Genomic DNA, 15,466 nt, shown 5'->3' with positions numbered 1-15,466 from the left:
GTAGTACTTTCGCTGCTCTCAATGCTATAACCATTGCGGTCTAGTTTATATATTAAAAACTTGAACCGTGTTCAGCATACTATTTCCTGATATTTAGGAGGAAAAAATATTCTCATGTTAAAGGAAAACATCATGGTGCTTAGGTCAAAAATGTAAAGCAAAGGAATTAAAATAGAATGGAAATCTAGTGTATTTTCTGACCCAGTCCATAGATTCGTACTACTTTTATTATGTGTGCACCTGAACAATGTGAAGAGTGCAGCTTTCCAGTTGCAAAAATGGCTTTTACTAGAAATGATGCATGCTGAAATGGATGTGTATGTACTTGTGTTCCCACATTATACCTTCCTGCCACCTTTTGTCTTTTCTACCCAGATCCAGATACTTCCAAACTGGGTAATACTGTAGGAAATATGGATATTTTTTCCATGTACCGTTCTGGTTTTTATGGTGTAATGTAGAATCCCTAATTTGAAAGTATTTGCAGACTGCCTGCAAATCAAACTATAGACCAGACTGCCTGCAAATCAGAACAACCCTGTGCCTACAGAACATTTTGCATCTAGGGATGCTAGAAAAACATATATTTATAGATCATTGAGTTAAAAATTATAAGAGAGTAAAAAGTTAAGAATCTGTTCCAAATCGTGTACCCACTAAATTTGCTTACCTTCTTATATGAATTAAAAGTTTTCTGTACAAATTTGGTATGACTGGAAATTAAAATGATCCCAGCCCATCTAGATATCTCATCACCAAGTTAAAGGCTTATTTTCTGTTGTGTCATTCAAAATATTTTTATGTTTTATATTATGTGAAATGAAAAATGTGGAGAAAACCTCCATTCTAGAGTTTCTTGAAGGTTCTTGGGAAGAAATCTTTCCTGAAAGATGGGAGATCATGGTTCTAAACCTTTTGTAACAATCAGGGCAACTCAGGGTATGAATCTGGGTCCCCAAATCCCAGAAATGTATCCCCGGCACTGGGCTAGGTTTTTTGGAGGGGGGAGAAAATGTCTCGTCTTGTCAGGTACATTCTGATGTGAATTTAACTCCTGGTTTTCAATTTTGTTTACTTTTATGGAAGTTAAACATTTAATTGGTCTGAGCCTTTATTTCCAGTTTACTGAAAATCAGGTAAGTTCAGCATCAAATTGGCATCTGTTTCTAATTGCTTTAGTGGACAAAAATAATTTATATATTAATAGCATGCAGTTGGCTAGGGCTTTCACTGTGACCTGTGAATTTCCTCCTTTAGGGACGAAACTGCTGGACAGTTGGAAAAATGCAGTCAGAGGAGAGTTCAGAAGATGTGGTTGTGGGAAGCAGCATGGAGCACAAAGAAAAGTGATAGGGTGGCTTCCCAAGTTTTACTGCACTGAATTTATGGTTCATTTCTTGACTCTGTGTTTCCCTTTCTGGCTGTATGCTCCTGTAAAGAATCAAGTGTTTGGGTGCCTGTTACCTGAAGTCTGCCTTTATTCTGCTGTTCAGTGCTGCAGGGAGGATCAAGGATATGTTTAAGTAAACAGTTTCTGTATCTTCTGATCTTAGTGACTTGGATTTTGCATCAGGGAAAATGATTCTGGAATTCGGTTTTCTCAGCTCTTCCATAAGCCTCAATTCTTGGTAACATTCATGGGATTGTGTGCTGTTACTGTTGTGTTGTTGTGTTGGTTTTGGTTTTTTTGTTGTTGTTGGGGGGTATTTATTTATTTTCTTCTGAGGATTGGTAAATTGTGCATTGGTGCTTTTGTTTTGTTTTTACTTCAGAATCACTTTAATTTGAGGATAATCTGGGGGGTGGTTAAAATGCAAGTGTTGTTTGCACAAATTATTTCATATAAAGTTTTCCTGGAAAACACACTGGGTCTACTGAATTGTATGGATGAAGGGGAATTTACCTTAATTTGTTTTATTAAGAGAAGTTGGTAGCATGAAAATTTGTTTGTTACTACTTATGCTTAACCAGTCTGAGCCAGAGCTCATTGGAATGAATAGAAAGGTTTCCATTAGTTTCAGTGTGTGTTTTTTTAAACCCTTACAGACCTCCTGCTGTTCCACAGTTGAGCATTAGTACAGGACAGTGAGGCTGCCACTCTTGCAACTTTAGTGTGTCTGCATGTGGTAAGATTTCTAGGAGGCTGAAGACTGCTTTCACAAGGGTAATTTTTATGTGGAGTTGCATAGTGTTTAAGAAAGTCTGTGATTTTTTTACCTACTGGTTCTGCTATTGTAGCACAAAAACGGGCTAAGGTGATTCAAAGGAGTCTGCAGTGTCTGTTCATAGAGAAGTAATCACCTGTGATTTTTGAACTGCTTGGGTTTTCTTTCTTTTCTATTTAATGGCCATCATGTAAGTAAGTGTTTAAATCCTAATAAAAGAGTCAAATGATTTGACGAAGAACAGAAGCTGTGATGTGCAACACCTTTGATTTATTTTAATGGAAGCAGTAGGAGAATTATACCATTACCATATTTCTGACAACGTATAGAAGCCGGTGAATACAATAGAGATTTATTGGATGACTAAAATAGTATGTTGATTTTAAAGACAATAATGAACATACTAGAAACTCGCTTTCTGTTTGGGTTTCACATATAAGTGGTTTTTGGTTCGCCAGTCCCAGACTTCTGTCTGGGGATCTCCTCTGTGGTTTTTATAGACTACTAATCAGATCACAAGAGGCAGGAAGGCATATGCATCACCTTAGTATGAAAATAATACCAGTTATTGTTTGTTCTAGTGGAAGTAGCCTGAGGTTTTGGTTTTTATTTGTTGTTTTTTTCCCCAGTGTTTTGTTCAGCTGTTAAGCAGAATTCTACGTGCAATATACAGATTTGTTCACTCTTCTCTAAGAAAAACATTTTTACATAGCAAAGCGACTTTTTAAATCACTCATTATGTATTAATGTCAGAAGAATTAAAAAAAAAAAAAGAAGGAGAAGAAGAAATTAAGCATCTAATTTAATCCCTTGAGACTTATCATTGCCAGGTGACACTGCCTTTTGATTGAAAGACTCTTCCTGCAGTGACAAACTTTAGTTATTTGAGAATCTGCATGCATAAGACCGAATTCTTTTAAATGCATTATCTTTTTTTTTTACTTCATTCCCTGAAGATACCTTACTGCAAGCAGCAGTTTCTGCAGTTTAGTAGTTTCTTGTCTTCTGGCTATGTGATGCAACCTTGTTGTGGCTGTGTTCCTTGCTCTGAGGGCATAACTGGATGAATCCCCTGAAGGGTGCCTCTTGTCACACCTATAGCTCTGTATATGTCTCTCCAGCCTCTCTTAGCAGAGATACATCTAAAAACATGAGCAGAACTTTATTGCATCAATGTTTTAGTGACAGTTGTGGTTTATGTGGTGCCTACTGACAAACTGAAATCTTGTGTATCATATGGGGATAAGGACAGAGTTGGACCAAAATGACAGAATAAGATGGAGGTTTTCCATGTAACATCTTCAGTGATTCAAAACAAAAAGCATATGCTTGAATTTAAGGATGTAGCCAAGATTATATTTGTTCAGAGGGTGTAGTCTAGTCCAGTTGGAATCCAGCTGTTACTGACAAAAGCAGACAATTAATTTCCCAGGTAAACCATTCTTTGTCTCATCCAATGTTTCAGCATGTGTGAGTTTTTCTTACTGTGGGTACGTGTTGTGTAGTAGTGCCATTCTGCCTTGTAGATGATGTCTAGTCAGGTCAGGTGGAGACTGTAGCCACATTGAATGTACTAACAGCTACCAACATGATGTGGTTTCACTCAAGATACTTTGTGAGGTCTGAGTAGTAAGCGCTTGAACTATTTGGCCTATGTGTTACATTGATATGTCCCCTGTCAATTAAAGCAATAAGGTTTTGATTATTTGATTGCATTTGGCTCAGTGTCATACAAGACTGGAAGAACCTTGTTTAAATCATACAGAGGATGAAAGCAGCCTGGTCCCTTGAGTTCCCGAGAACATACAAATTTAATTATGCAGAATATACATCTAGCAGAGGATTTTAATTCATGGGGGATTACACATGGCACCCAACTTTGTAACTGGTTTCTGAACCTTTTGTGTCATATTTTATTCTTTTGGCGATGGAAAGACCAGAACTACAATTTTCCCATTACAAAGAGCTTTTTGCTTTGTTCACAAATCCTTTCCCAGTAATTCCTTGCTCTCAGTTTTCTTTTTGACCAGTGCTGCTGTAATTCTGGAAAAGCGTCAGCTCGGTCTGTTGTGATCCTGAGGTTTCACTCTTGGACAATCATGGGTGATGCTAGGCCATAATTTTATATGTGAATTTGGGATTGTTACTTCACACATGCATCACTTTACCTGCATCTATGTTAAATACCATTGCCCATTTTAATGTCCACTCACCCAGTCTCATAAGGACCTTCTGTTGTTCTTTACAGTGAGCTTTAAATAACTTACCATCATCCACAGACTTTGTAATCTCACTGTTCAGTCCCTTTTCCAGATCGTTTGGAATATATTCAGTAGTATGGGTCCCAGCACAAGTTCGTTTAGAAATCCAGTGGTGACCTGTCCGGTGGGAAATCAAAGCTTTTTATTGTTTCTGATTTTATAAGATGCTTTTCTATCCAGATGAGGATCCTTCCCCTTGTCCTATGGTTGCTCAGTTTCTTAAACCAGGTGGCCATGTGGTATGATAAGTAAACTTTTATTCTGTGTGGATCCTGTTATGTATTATTTAAATATTGGAGTGGAGTAACTAAATAAGTGATAGGGGATGTTGCACAGCCAGACAAAATTTAAACTGAAACAGAAGTCTTGAGAACTAGAGAGATGTTTTTAGTTACTAAGAGAACACCTACCCTTTTGTGCTGTACACATTGTAAACTGCAAGGTATCAAACCATTTAGGCATCTAGATAGAGTAATATGTACACATACTTGTGTTACAGGAAATGCTGATGGTATTACTGCTTTGGCTGAAAGGTCTTAAATGTATTTTACACCTGCAAAGCAGTAGCGCTTTTTTATTATTTGCTTCAGACCTGTTTCTAATTTGCACTGGAAAGAGTATGAGCCATCTAAAGTCTTAATTCAACCTGGGTTTTGTGACTTTTCTTAATGTGTGTTTCTCAGTCTTTTCCATCAGGCAGATTGCAATTAGCTTGGAGCTTTCTGTGATTATATTCTCCCTAGCATATGGCTGACTCCGCTGCTACATTGTATTATCATAAATAGAAGTTTAACTATAGAGAATACCGATATTTTTCACTTTTTCCTTTGGGAAATATACTGCAAAAGGTGGATAACTTCTAGCATCCTTGTTTTGCAGATGAAGAAACAAAAGTAGAAGCTTCATTTGCTTCTGTTGTCTGTAAGGGGCACTTATTAAAGAATAACTACTTATTAAAGAATGTTTTTGTTACTGTGTAGGATATTGGAGAATTGTAGAGGCGTAGTCAATCTGACACTGATTTAGGATGTTTAGATTAACTCTTTGGGCAGGGTACTTTCTCCCAAATAAATAATAATTAATGTTATTTTGTCTTTCTCCAAAATTGGTCTCCAGTACCCAATGTTGCCTCCCTGCACACTAGTATCATCAACCACAGTGTACAGAAATATGTCATGCTTCAGGCAATATTGTTTTGGACCCTTTAAATTTTGTGGTTGGGATTTCACTAAATGGCATGTTAGGGAGAACTATGTGCTTTTTGATCTCTTACCAACCAAGAAAATTTCTACTAATCACAGGTCATTTTCATCATCTTAATCACAGACTGAAGGCAGAATATTTTATTTTAGTTGTACTGTGTATTTATATCTCCACATGTTAGGCTTCTACCAATTGCTTGAGTTGGTCTCCTTGAAAGACAGAAGAAGAGAAGGGTAATTGATTTATTAGATCTGTGCAAGTATCATATTTCTATACTGACATAGAATATGTATTCCCCTATGCATTCCCTTTTTTAAACCTCAACAGATTTGTCATTTAGAGTGAGCTAAAGAAGTGGAGCCTTTCTTTAAGGAAAAAAAAAACAAACCTTCAAATTGTACAATTTTATTTTTAACCTTCCAAATTTACACAATATGTGTGTTGACTATCCTTAAATCTTTTACAAATTATGGTTATGTGGTATTTGAAAACTTGGCCTTGCAAAGTGGAAAACAAAAGACTGAAACAAATGCTGACAGATATGAATTTTCCACCATACTTACCAAGTACTGTGTTGCAGCAGCTTTTTGTTGTCATCTTTGCTTTTTTCTTAAATTCTGCTTGACTTAGGAGAACTTTTTTTTTAGTATTTCATGGATTTAATATTAAATATTTCAGAGAGTATCAGTGAAACCTGTCAGGAACATCATAAGATTTAGAAAAATAAACAAGTTGGTTTTACAGGCCCTGAACAGGAAGAGGGGTAAAGAAATTCTGATAAGACATCTAAAGCTGTAAAATGTAGTAAAACTGGATCAGCCCTTCATTTTTTTATTGTCATGTAGCATCGCAGGCATCAAAAGGTCACAAAGTTATTTTGGTGTACAGCAGAAGCAGAAGAATTGAAAAAAACAATCTGTTACTCAGAAAATAAATGGATTTTCAGACATTTTTGACTTTTTCATGGTGATCAGATAAATTAGTATATTTTATTTTAGGTACATTTCTGATATGTAACTAGGATTGTATGAGCCAAGGAACAAATGATCGATTCTCAAGCATACTTTGATCACCAGGGAAAAAATGTGAAAAAATGTTTCTTCCTGTTTTTCATCCACATAAATCATTGCCCAGTTGGATAGGCAAACTAATGAATTAAGCAGAAGGCTGTTGTAAGTCTATGCAAAAATACATAGGAAGACTTTTTTTTTTTAGTCTGGAAGAACTACCCACCTAACCTAAATGATATATTAAATCAGGAGTACACATGGGATACTTAATGAGGTCAGAAGAGCTTTTTTGAAAGACTAGGAGGAAAAAAACAGGGCCAAACACTATACATCATTTTTTATGATCTTCCTATGCTTCGAAAGTGCAGTGAAATGAAAGAACAGATTGCTGGGCAAAGTAAGCAGTTTTGGTTTATCTTTTCTATTTACCTTGATTCAGGAGTTATTAATTACTTCTTGGGCCACACTGCTGGATTGAATGTACCAAATAACTTCTTCAGTATGGCAGAACATGTCATCTTGTATCATTTCTGTAAATTGTAGGTGCTTTTTTAAAGATTTAAAATTGTACGACTAAAGCAGGAAATAATGTAGATATCGGATTCTTATCTCAATCACAGTAGTATAAGTCTGGTGTGAATCCTTTATTTCAATTACTTTGGTAACACAGGGACCAAAACTTCACAATATCCCATTTGGGGCCCAAAAAAGATGTATCTGGTGGCATAGTGCCCCGTTCTTTGCCACTTTAGATATTGATTTTGCTTTTCTTGACAGTTGCTGAATGTTATGTGTTTATTTCAACTTTGCAAACTCTTCCCTAAACAGCAATAGCTTGTTCAGAGCACATTCTTTTGTGTATGCAGACTGGCTTTTTTCCTTCGTGTTCATTACTTTCCCTTTTGTTGTACATACATTTGTGCATTACCAAGGCTTAACACATTGAAAGTTGGTTCACTTTTTAGAGAAGTCCACGTATTGTCTGGTCATCATTCAGGATGTTATTTATATTCTTATCCAATAGTAAATTTTTCAATTTCCTGCCTGAAGACTATGTTATGGAATATCAAAATTATCAAAATTGCAATTAATTTTGCAAATGCAGCTCACATTTTTGACTGATGCTTTCTGAGCATCTTGCGTAGATTTTTCAGAGTTTATGATACTTGCCTTCTGAAAAATCAGGTCTCTTGAACTTATATAAGCACTACTGAGAATTATTTAGGCTTTAATTAATACATCCTGGTTTGGAATATATTTCTGTTTATAGAGACAATGTAAGATAATGGAAACAAAAGAACTAAGCTGAAGTTTTTATAAAGGGCAAAGGGCCAGGCTTTTAAAGTATTTAGAAAATAAACTGCTTTTGTGGGTAGTAGGAGTTTACCACCTCAATGTATTTTAAAATGTGATCCTGAAACTGTTTTTCAGGCTGTTAAGACTAATGGTGGTCTTGAAATATGATATAAGATTCAAAGTCACATCTGAAGGACTTGTTTTTTCTATAGAGATATAAAAACTATTTGGATACTTTTTGGTGACCTACAACTCCAGACAACACACTAAAATATTTAGGTCAATTTGTTGTATCATTAAATATTTGAAAATAAATATCTTAATGAAATTTCACTCTTTTCTTAACTAATGAAAATTGTATAATTTCCCAAGAGACTACGTAAAAAGAAATATAGCAGCTGGTGAGGCTCCAAGTTGGGCTTCAGGAAACAGTGTTTTCTGTTTGAAAATAAGAAAATTCATGGCAAATGCTATGGGGTTTTTTTAAGGTAAAAACAAATCTTTAGTATTTCATTAGCCACTGATATACTTACACAAGAAAAAGCACCACATTTTTATTATATAAGTCTATAAGCAGAGTATGCAGACATGTAAAGGCAGACTTGATTACACAGATCCATAGACAGCATCTGTCTCCTGACTGCTGAATTAGTTCAAGGGGCTGTTGTTACCATCTGGTCAACCATGATGGATAAAAAGAAGGCAAACAACAACAACAACGAAACAGTCTAGAACAAATGCAGAGAAAAACTGCTAGGCTGCTATAAGAACAAACATTTTATCTTTGAAGAAAACGATAAGAATGTGACTTCTTTAGTCTGCCAAATTGGAAAAGCGATCCCTGTGAAATTCTTATGATGGAGGAGAACACTGATCAGGCATTTTGCATTTCATCAGCACTAGCAAATCTGAACAATGAGAACAGAGATAGAAACTTATCAGCTGGGCTGAATGGAAGGAAGAAGTCAGGTAAATGCAGGGGAAGGAATATCTGAGCTTAAGGTGAAATCCATATGATGGGAAGAAGAGACCTCATATCAAGGAATACTGTTTTGTCTCTTACTTCTGTATCTGGTGCTTATATAAAGTAATAAAAGGGCAATCCTATAAATATCCTATGTAAAGAGCATTCAAATGAGCACCGGTCTCTTTTCTGTGCCCGATATGTCTGATAAAATTTGACCTGTACTGTCTGGGAAGCAATGCATTTGTCTGAATAACAGACAGTACATTTCTTTGGCACAAGACAAGTGCTTGCAATGGGTGAGTTAACATGACTGAAAGAGTTCTGTTTATAATAGCTCAACATGAGGGAATTTATCTTTTTCTCTTCAAGAAATTTTGCTGAAAGATAATATTCCACTAAACAACTTCATCTACAGCCTCTGGCGGAAGCATTTCTTAGTTTTGTTTTGTTACCTCCACCAAATAAGGGTTTAACTATTTAATCTTCTTGAATCTTATTTTAGGTCTCATGCATAGTATTCTAAATATATTTTGCAAAGTATATCTAAAAATACAATATTTCATACTGTTTATTTGAAGTACTTTAAATATTTTATCTTGTGTAATACTATGGCTTCACAATCAGAAGCATATTCTCCATGCTAAACCTTATAAACAGAAGTACATTCACATGTTTTTTCCTCTAGACAAAGCCTTAATATTGAGATTTTGAGACGTCATGTTTAAAAAACTTAGTTATGTTTTTTGATCTGTTGAATGTCTTTCATTGTGCTCTTTAAGAAAGCAAATGGTAAAGATGAGTATTCCCAGTAGCAAACAGTATGACAGAATAATATATGATATAATGATGTTGAAAAGTAAGCAATATTTATCTTTAAACTGTTTTGTGTCTGCTCTGGCTATCACATGGCTGTGTGGGGATTTATCTTCCAGAAGAGTTTCTTCTGAGGGTATTTATGAAGCTTTGTGTGTTTTTATGTTTTGGTGTTTGGTTTGTTGTTTTTTTTTTTGTTCTGTTGGTTTGTTTGTTTGGTTTTGTTTTTTGTTGTTATTGTTTTTGTTTTTGTTTTGTTTTGTTCGGTTTTGGTTTTGTCTTTTTTACCATCAGCCACCGTGCTTCATAATCTAAGATGAGCTGAGTCCACCCCACTCTGTGTCTGCATACTCTAAACAGGTAGTCCCTCTTATCATGGAATCATTTTGGTTGGAAGTCACCCTCTGGATCATTGAATCCGACCATAACCTAACTCTAGCACTAAACCATGTTCCTAAGAACCTCATCTGAACGCCTTTTAAACACTTCCAGGATGGTGACTCCACCACTTCCCTGGGCAGCCTGTTCAAATGCCTGACAACCCTTTCCATGAAGAAGATTTCTCAATATCCCATCTAAACCTGCCCTGGCGCAACTCGAGGGCATTTCCTTTTGTCTTATCGCTTTCTACTTGGGAGAAGAGACCAACACCCTGCATGCTACAACCTCCTTTCAGGTAGTTGTAGACTGCGATAAGGTCTCCCCTCAGCCTCCTTTTCTCCAGGCTACAGAGTCTCAGCTCCTTCAACTGCTCCTCATCAAACTTGTGTTCCAGGCCCCTCACCAGCTTCATTGCCCTTCTCTGAACTCTTTCCAACACCTCAATGTCTTTCCTGAAGTGAGGGGCCCAAAACTGAACACAGGATTCAAGGTGTGGCCTCACCAGCATCGAGTACAGTGGCACATTCACTTCTCTAGTCCTGCTGGCCACACTATTCCTGATACAAGCCAGGATGCTCTTGGCCATTTTGGCCACCTGGGCAAACTGCTGGCTCATGTTCGGCCGGCTGTCAGTCAAAACCCCCAGATCAATTTCTGCCAGGCAGCTTTCCAGCCACTCTTCCCCAGCCTGTAGCACTGCCTGGGGTTGTTGTGACCCAAGTGCAGGACCCGGCACTTGGCCTTGTTAAAGCTTATACAATTGGACTCAGCCCAATGATCCCACTGGTCCGGAGCACCCTGTGTAGAACCTTCCTGCCCTCCAGCAGATCAACACTCCCACCCAACTTGGTGTCATCTGCAAACTTACTGAGGGTGCACTCAATCCCCTCATCCAGATCATTGATAAAGAGATTAAACAGAACTGGCCCCAACACTGAGCCCTGGGGAACACCACTCGTGACCAGCTGCCAATTGGATTTGGCTCCATTCACCCCAACTCTTTGGGCCCAACCGTCCAGCCCGTTCTTTACCCAGCGAAAAGTACACCCATCCATGCCATGAGTTGCCAGCTTGTCTAGGAGAATGGTGTAGGATACAGTGTCAGAGGCTTTAGTGAAGTCCAGGTAAACAACATCCACAGCCTTTCCCTCATCTACTATTTGGGTTGCCTTGTCATAGAAGGAGATCGGGTTGTTTCAAGCAGGACCTGTCTTTTGTAAACCCATGCTGACTGGGCCTGATTACTTGGGGTTTTTTGTATGTGCTGTGTGATGTCACTCAGGACAATCTCTCCATTACCTTGCCCAGCACTGAGATTATACTGGCAGATCTGTAGTTCCCCACATCCTCCTTCCACCCTTCTTGTAGACGGGCATCACATTTGCCAACTTCCAGTCAACTGGGACCTCCCAGTTAGCCAGAATTGCATATTTGTTCATCCATTATAGTCTTATTTATCTGGGAACATTATACAAGTCTGATGTAAACAGCAAACTTGGGTATGCACAGAAAGTGCTTATTAAAGAAAAACTGATTCAAAGTGCGAATCCTAGTAAAAAAATAGAAGCTTAGCAGAGCCTTCATAAAGAATAGAGAAATTATGCTCCAGAATTTCCTTTCCGAAATTTCTGTTACATTCTTCTGTCAAATGTATATTTGCTCACTGTGATGTACAGAATTTACTCTTTTTAGAAACCTCTAGTTCTGCTTCTAATGTTGGATCTCACATGATCATTGGTCCTCTTGTGGATTCTCTTTTTCATTTCAGTGGCAAAAATCTGTCAGCTGTGTCTTTCAAATTCCCTAAATGAATTGAAAGTCATCTCTTGAAAGATGCTAGAAAATCAGCATTGGTTTCTCTCCACCTCTTGAAGTCTTGTTTCTAGTCTGATTATAGAGTTGCCTTCTGGTTCTCTTTTGGTAAACAGGTATCAACTGATATAGTTAATATAACACTCCTAGATTTTATGTCTTAAACTCCTATCTTGTTTATGAAAGCTGATATGCAAGATGGTTTGGATGCTCCTGGAGTGTTTGTCTGACTCCCTCCTGGTTTCATTAGAGTTGGTCTGCTGATCATCCCTGGTGTATGCACGTTAATTTTTTTCTAAGTTCCCTCCTATAAGGAGATTCAGGTTTCCTTTTGGGAGGGAATTTGAATGTAGTTGTCACTTGGGAGTTTTCTGCAACATCTGGATATTGGGCCACGTCATATGTGAGTCTACCAAAGACAGCATGAAGACATACTTCACACTGTGTCATGCCATAGAAGTAACTCACCCACCAGCTGTGGATCTGTGTGAATGTAGCCAGCTTAGTCCAGAGAGACAGCTCTCTATGTGTGGATACAAGTCAGGACCTGAGGCTTGCTCCCTGGAGTGATATAAGAAAATTAACAGCAATAGCATTGATTCAGGAGATCCTTCAATCCTATATTCCTGACTGGCAAAAGATACAGGCACCTGTATGAGTTAATTTGGCAATTCTTATAATAAGCGTTCTTTTTATAGGTATATGAGATACACATAAAACATCTGTATACAATGTAAGTCGAGTTATCTGGACTCAGGTGTGACATTTTTCACTGGTAACCTTTTGGGGTGCAGTTCATTTTCTGAGTTCAATATGTTCGGTGAATCAGAGCACAGAAATCCGCACATATATAAAAAATCATTTATCCAACACATTAAAATAAATGCTATGTTTTGGAACAGAATTCTGAAAATCGTTTCTTGGATATACAATGTACCTAACTTAGTTTATTCTTTCATTAAGGTCTTGGCATTGACAACAGGACATCTTTACCACAGAGCAATTCTTTTCCATGGGATGATACACTTTTCAATATATCCATGCATGCAGCAATCCGACATGGAAAATGGAAGTTACTAACTGGATATCCAGGTAATGGAGTAACTCCTTTTTGTACCATGTTTCACCTCTTGCACCCGCCCCAAACACAGTTTAATTCTGTTCAATGTATTTTCATCTCTTTTAGTTGTTCTGCTAACTTCTCAGGTTTTTTATCACATGCAAAAATCTAGAAGGGGAACTTCTAAAATCCAAACAATGTATTTTTTTAATTTTGCAAATATTTTGTATACAAATTACTCCCACAGTGGTGGAAAAACTGTCATAAAATCGTAGAATATCTCAAGCTGGAAGGGACCTATAAGGGTCATAAAATCCAAGAAGAAAGTCCCTGAAATTACTTGATTTGAAATTAAGTGGCATGGAAGTTTGAACCTCCGTGGTGCAGCCTTTTTGCATAAATTGGACAACTGGACTCCTGTATAGAGAGCCCTGGACTGGGAAGGCTTGTCGTTGGCTAGAGTTAAAGAATGCAGCAACAGTCAGTGACCAGTAGCTTGTTGAGGGACTTAGTGAATTCATCAATTACCATGTAACTCTACTTCTCCACATTGTTGCTCCATATCTGAAAATTAACCCTTGGTCTGTTCCTGTTTCTTCAGGCTGCAGTCATTGGTTCCCTCCACCGTCTTTGTTCAGTGAGTCAAAGATTCAGTCACCTGATCCACCAACAAAGAGGCTTTGGCTATTTGATATTGTTCGTGATCCTGAAGAGAAAAATGATCTGTCTGAAAAATATCCTCATGTGGTGAAAAAACTGCTCTCACGGCTTCAGTATTATTATAAACGTTCAGTACCCGTGTTCTACCCTGATGAGGATCCCAGCTGTGATCCAGAAGCAACTGGGGCTTGGGGTCCTTGGGCATAGTGAACAGCCCTGCATCCCGCAAGACATCCCTGTACTGGAGTTTGGTTTATGATTTCAGGGTCCTAGTCACATATTTCTTACCTTTTTTGTTAAACAATTGCTAAATGTGAGCTCATTCATTGAGTAATTCACTATTTGTTACTCTTAAAATAAGCTGGGATTCTTATTGCAGTCTTTTCCCACTCTCTCCTTCCCAACAATTGACTGTTAAAGGTTTGTAAAATTATAAATCTGTTGTTCAAATATTCTTTATCCAAATTATGCTTTTAATGCAGATGGTAAAATGTTGCCTCCCTCCTTGAAAGGGATTACTTTTCTTAAAAAGCTGCAATGAATCATGTCAGCAGAGACATCCAGAATGCATCCATCATGTGAAATAAACTGATTTTTGGTTTCATGTTTGTCTGGAAGACAAATTCTGTTGGAAGCTGTTACATAGATGTAAAGAATAGAAAAAAAAAATACAATAGTTGATATAATAATTTTTGTCTTTAACCCACATCTCCATCCAGAAAAGAGAATAAAATAAAAACTCCCAGAATACCGCAAAATCCCTAATCCATGTTCACTGTTACTGTATCGAACCGGAGTAAAGAGTGATGAGCAACTGGAGTGCAGGGCTGTCAAGAAGAGGGATCTTGACAGGCTGAAGAAACGTGTAAACAAAGATCTAATGAAGTTAAAACAAAGGCAGAGTCCTGCACTTGGGGTGGAATAGCCCCATGCAGGAGTACATGCTGAGATATGCCTGAATAAAAAGCTTTTTTGTGGGGATAAAAGTCTAGGTGTCCTGCTCGACAATAAATAGAACAAGAGTTGCCATGTGCTCTCTTGGTGACAAAGACCAACCATATGTTGGTCCATATAAGCAAGAATGTAGCCAGAACATGAGAAGAAGCATTTATTCCCCTCTATTCAGCACTGGAGCATAACATCACATTTTGGTCTTCCCTGTACAAAAAAGTATTGGCAAATTGGAATGAGTCCAGTGGAGTGCCATGAAGAGCATGGGGAGGAGAACAAGGGGAGGCTAAACAAATGGGTTAGTTTATGCTAGAGAAGAAAAGAGAAAATGGAAATTGCTATCTTCAGCTACCTACTGTGATGGCATAGACAAAATGAAGCCAGACTCTTCTCAGAGGTGCACAAAGACAAGAAGCACACCAGGAACTCATAGAGTTACAGTTCGATATAAGAAAAAAAAAAAAATCACATCATGAGGTTAGTCAAATAGGGGAAATGCAAGGCTATGGCATCCCTGTTCTTGGAGATGTTCAAGAGCCTGAGCAATATGATCTAATCCTGAAGTTGGATCTAACTTGAAGTTGGCCCTGTTTTGGTGGTAGTGGTGAGGAACGACCAGGTGACCTCCAAAGGGCCCTTTCTGCATGAATAACTCTGTGAGTCTATGATGAACAAAACTTTACTTTTATTGCCTGCTTATATAGCATGTACCCATTCTTCTTAGATTTTGTTTCTTTATTACCATAGTAGAGATTGTTTTCATCCTGAAGTGGGCTCTGAGCCATGAAGAAACTAGGCCAAGCAACATTTCTCGGTTACTCATCAAATTGATGTAAGATCAACCCACCAGCTCTCTTGATGTCTCAAACCTCTGGAGTTTGGCCAGA

The 15,466-nt window shown here is 37.7% G+C and overlaps 1 protein-coding gene across 1 annotated transcript in view; it reads left to right on the top strand.

Moving 5' to 3' along the window:
* Positions 1-14,232, top strand: part of ARSB (arylsulfatase B) — a 70,048-nt gene extending 55,816 nt beyond the window's left edge. The window contains exons 7-8 of the mRNA XM_021292211.2: positions 12,872-13,000; positions 13,570-14,232. Of these exons, the coding sequence (XP_021147886.2) occupies positions 12,872-13,000; positions 13,570-13,835 (395 nt within the window). The 3' untranslated portion in view covers positions 13,836-14,232. The remainder of the gene's footprint in view (positions 1-12,871; positions 13,001-13,569) is intronic.
* Positions 14,233-15,466: the final 1,234 nt, after the last annotated feature.

Source organism: Columba livia, chromosome Z, assembly GCF_036013475.1.
Source record: "Columba livia isolate bColLiv1 breed racing homer chromosome Z, bColLiv1.pat.W.v2, whole genome shotgun sequence".
NCBI classification, from domain to species: domain Eukaryota; kingdom Metazoa; phylum Chordata; class Aves; order Columbiformes; family Columbidae; genus Columba; species Columba livia.
This window is presented reverse-complemented; position numbering and strand designations above follow the sequence as displayed.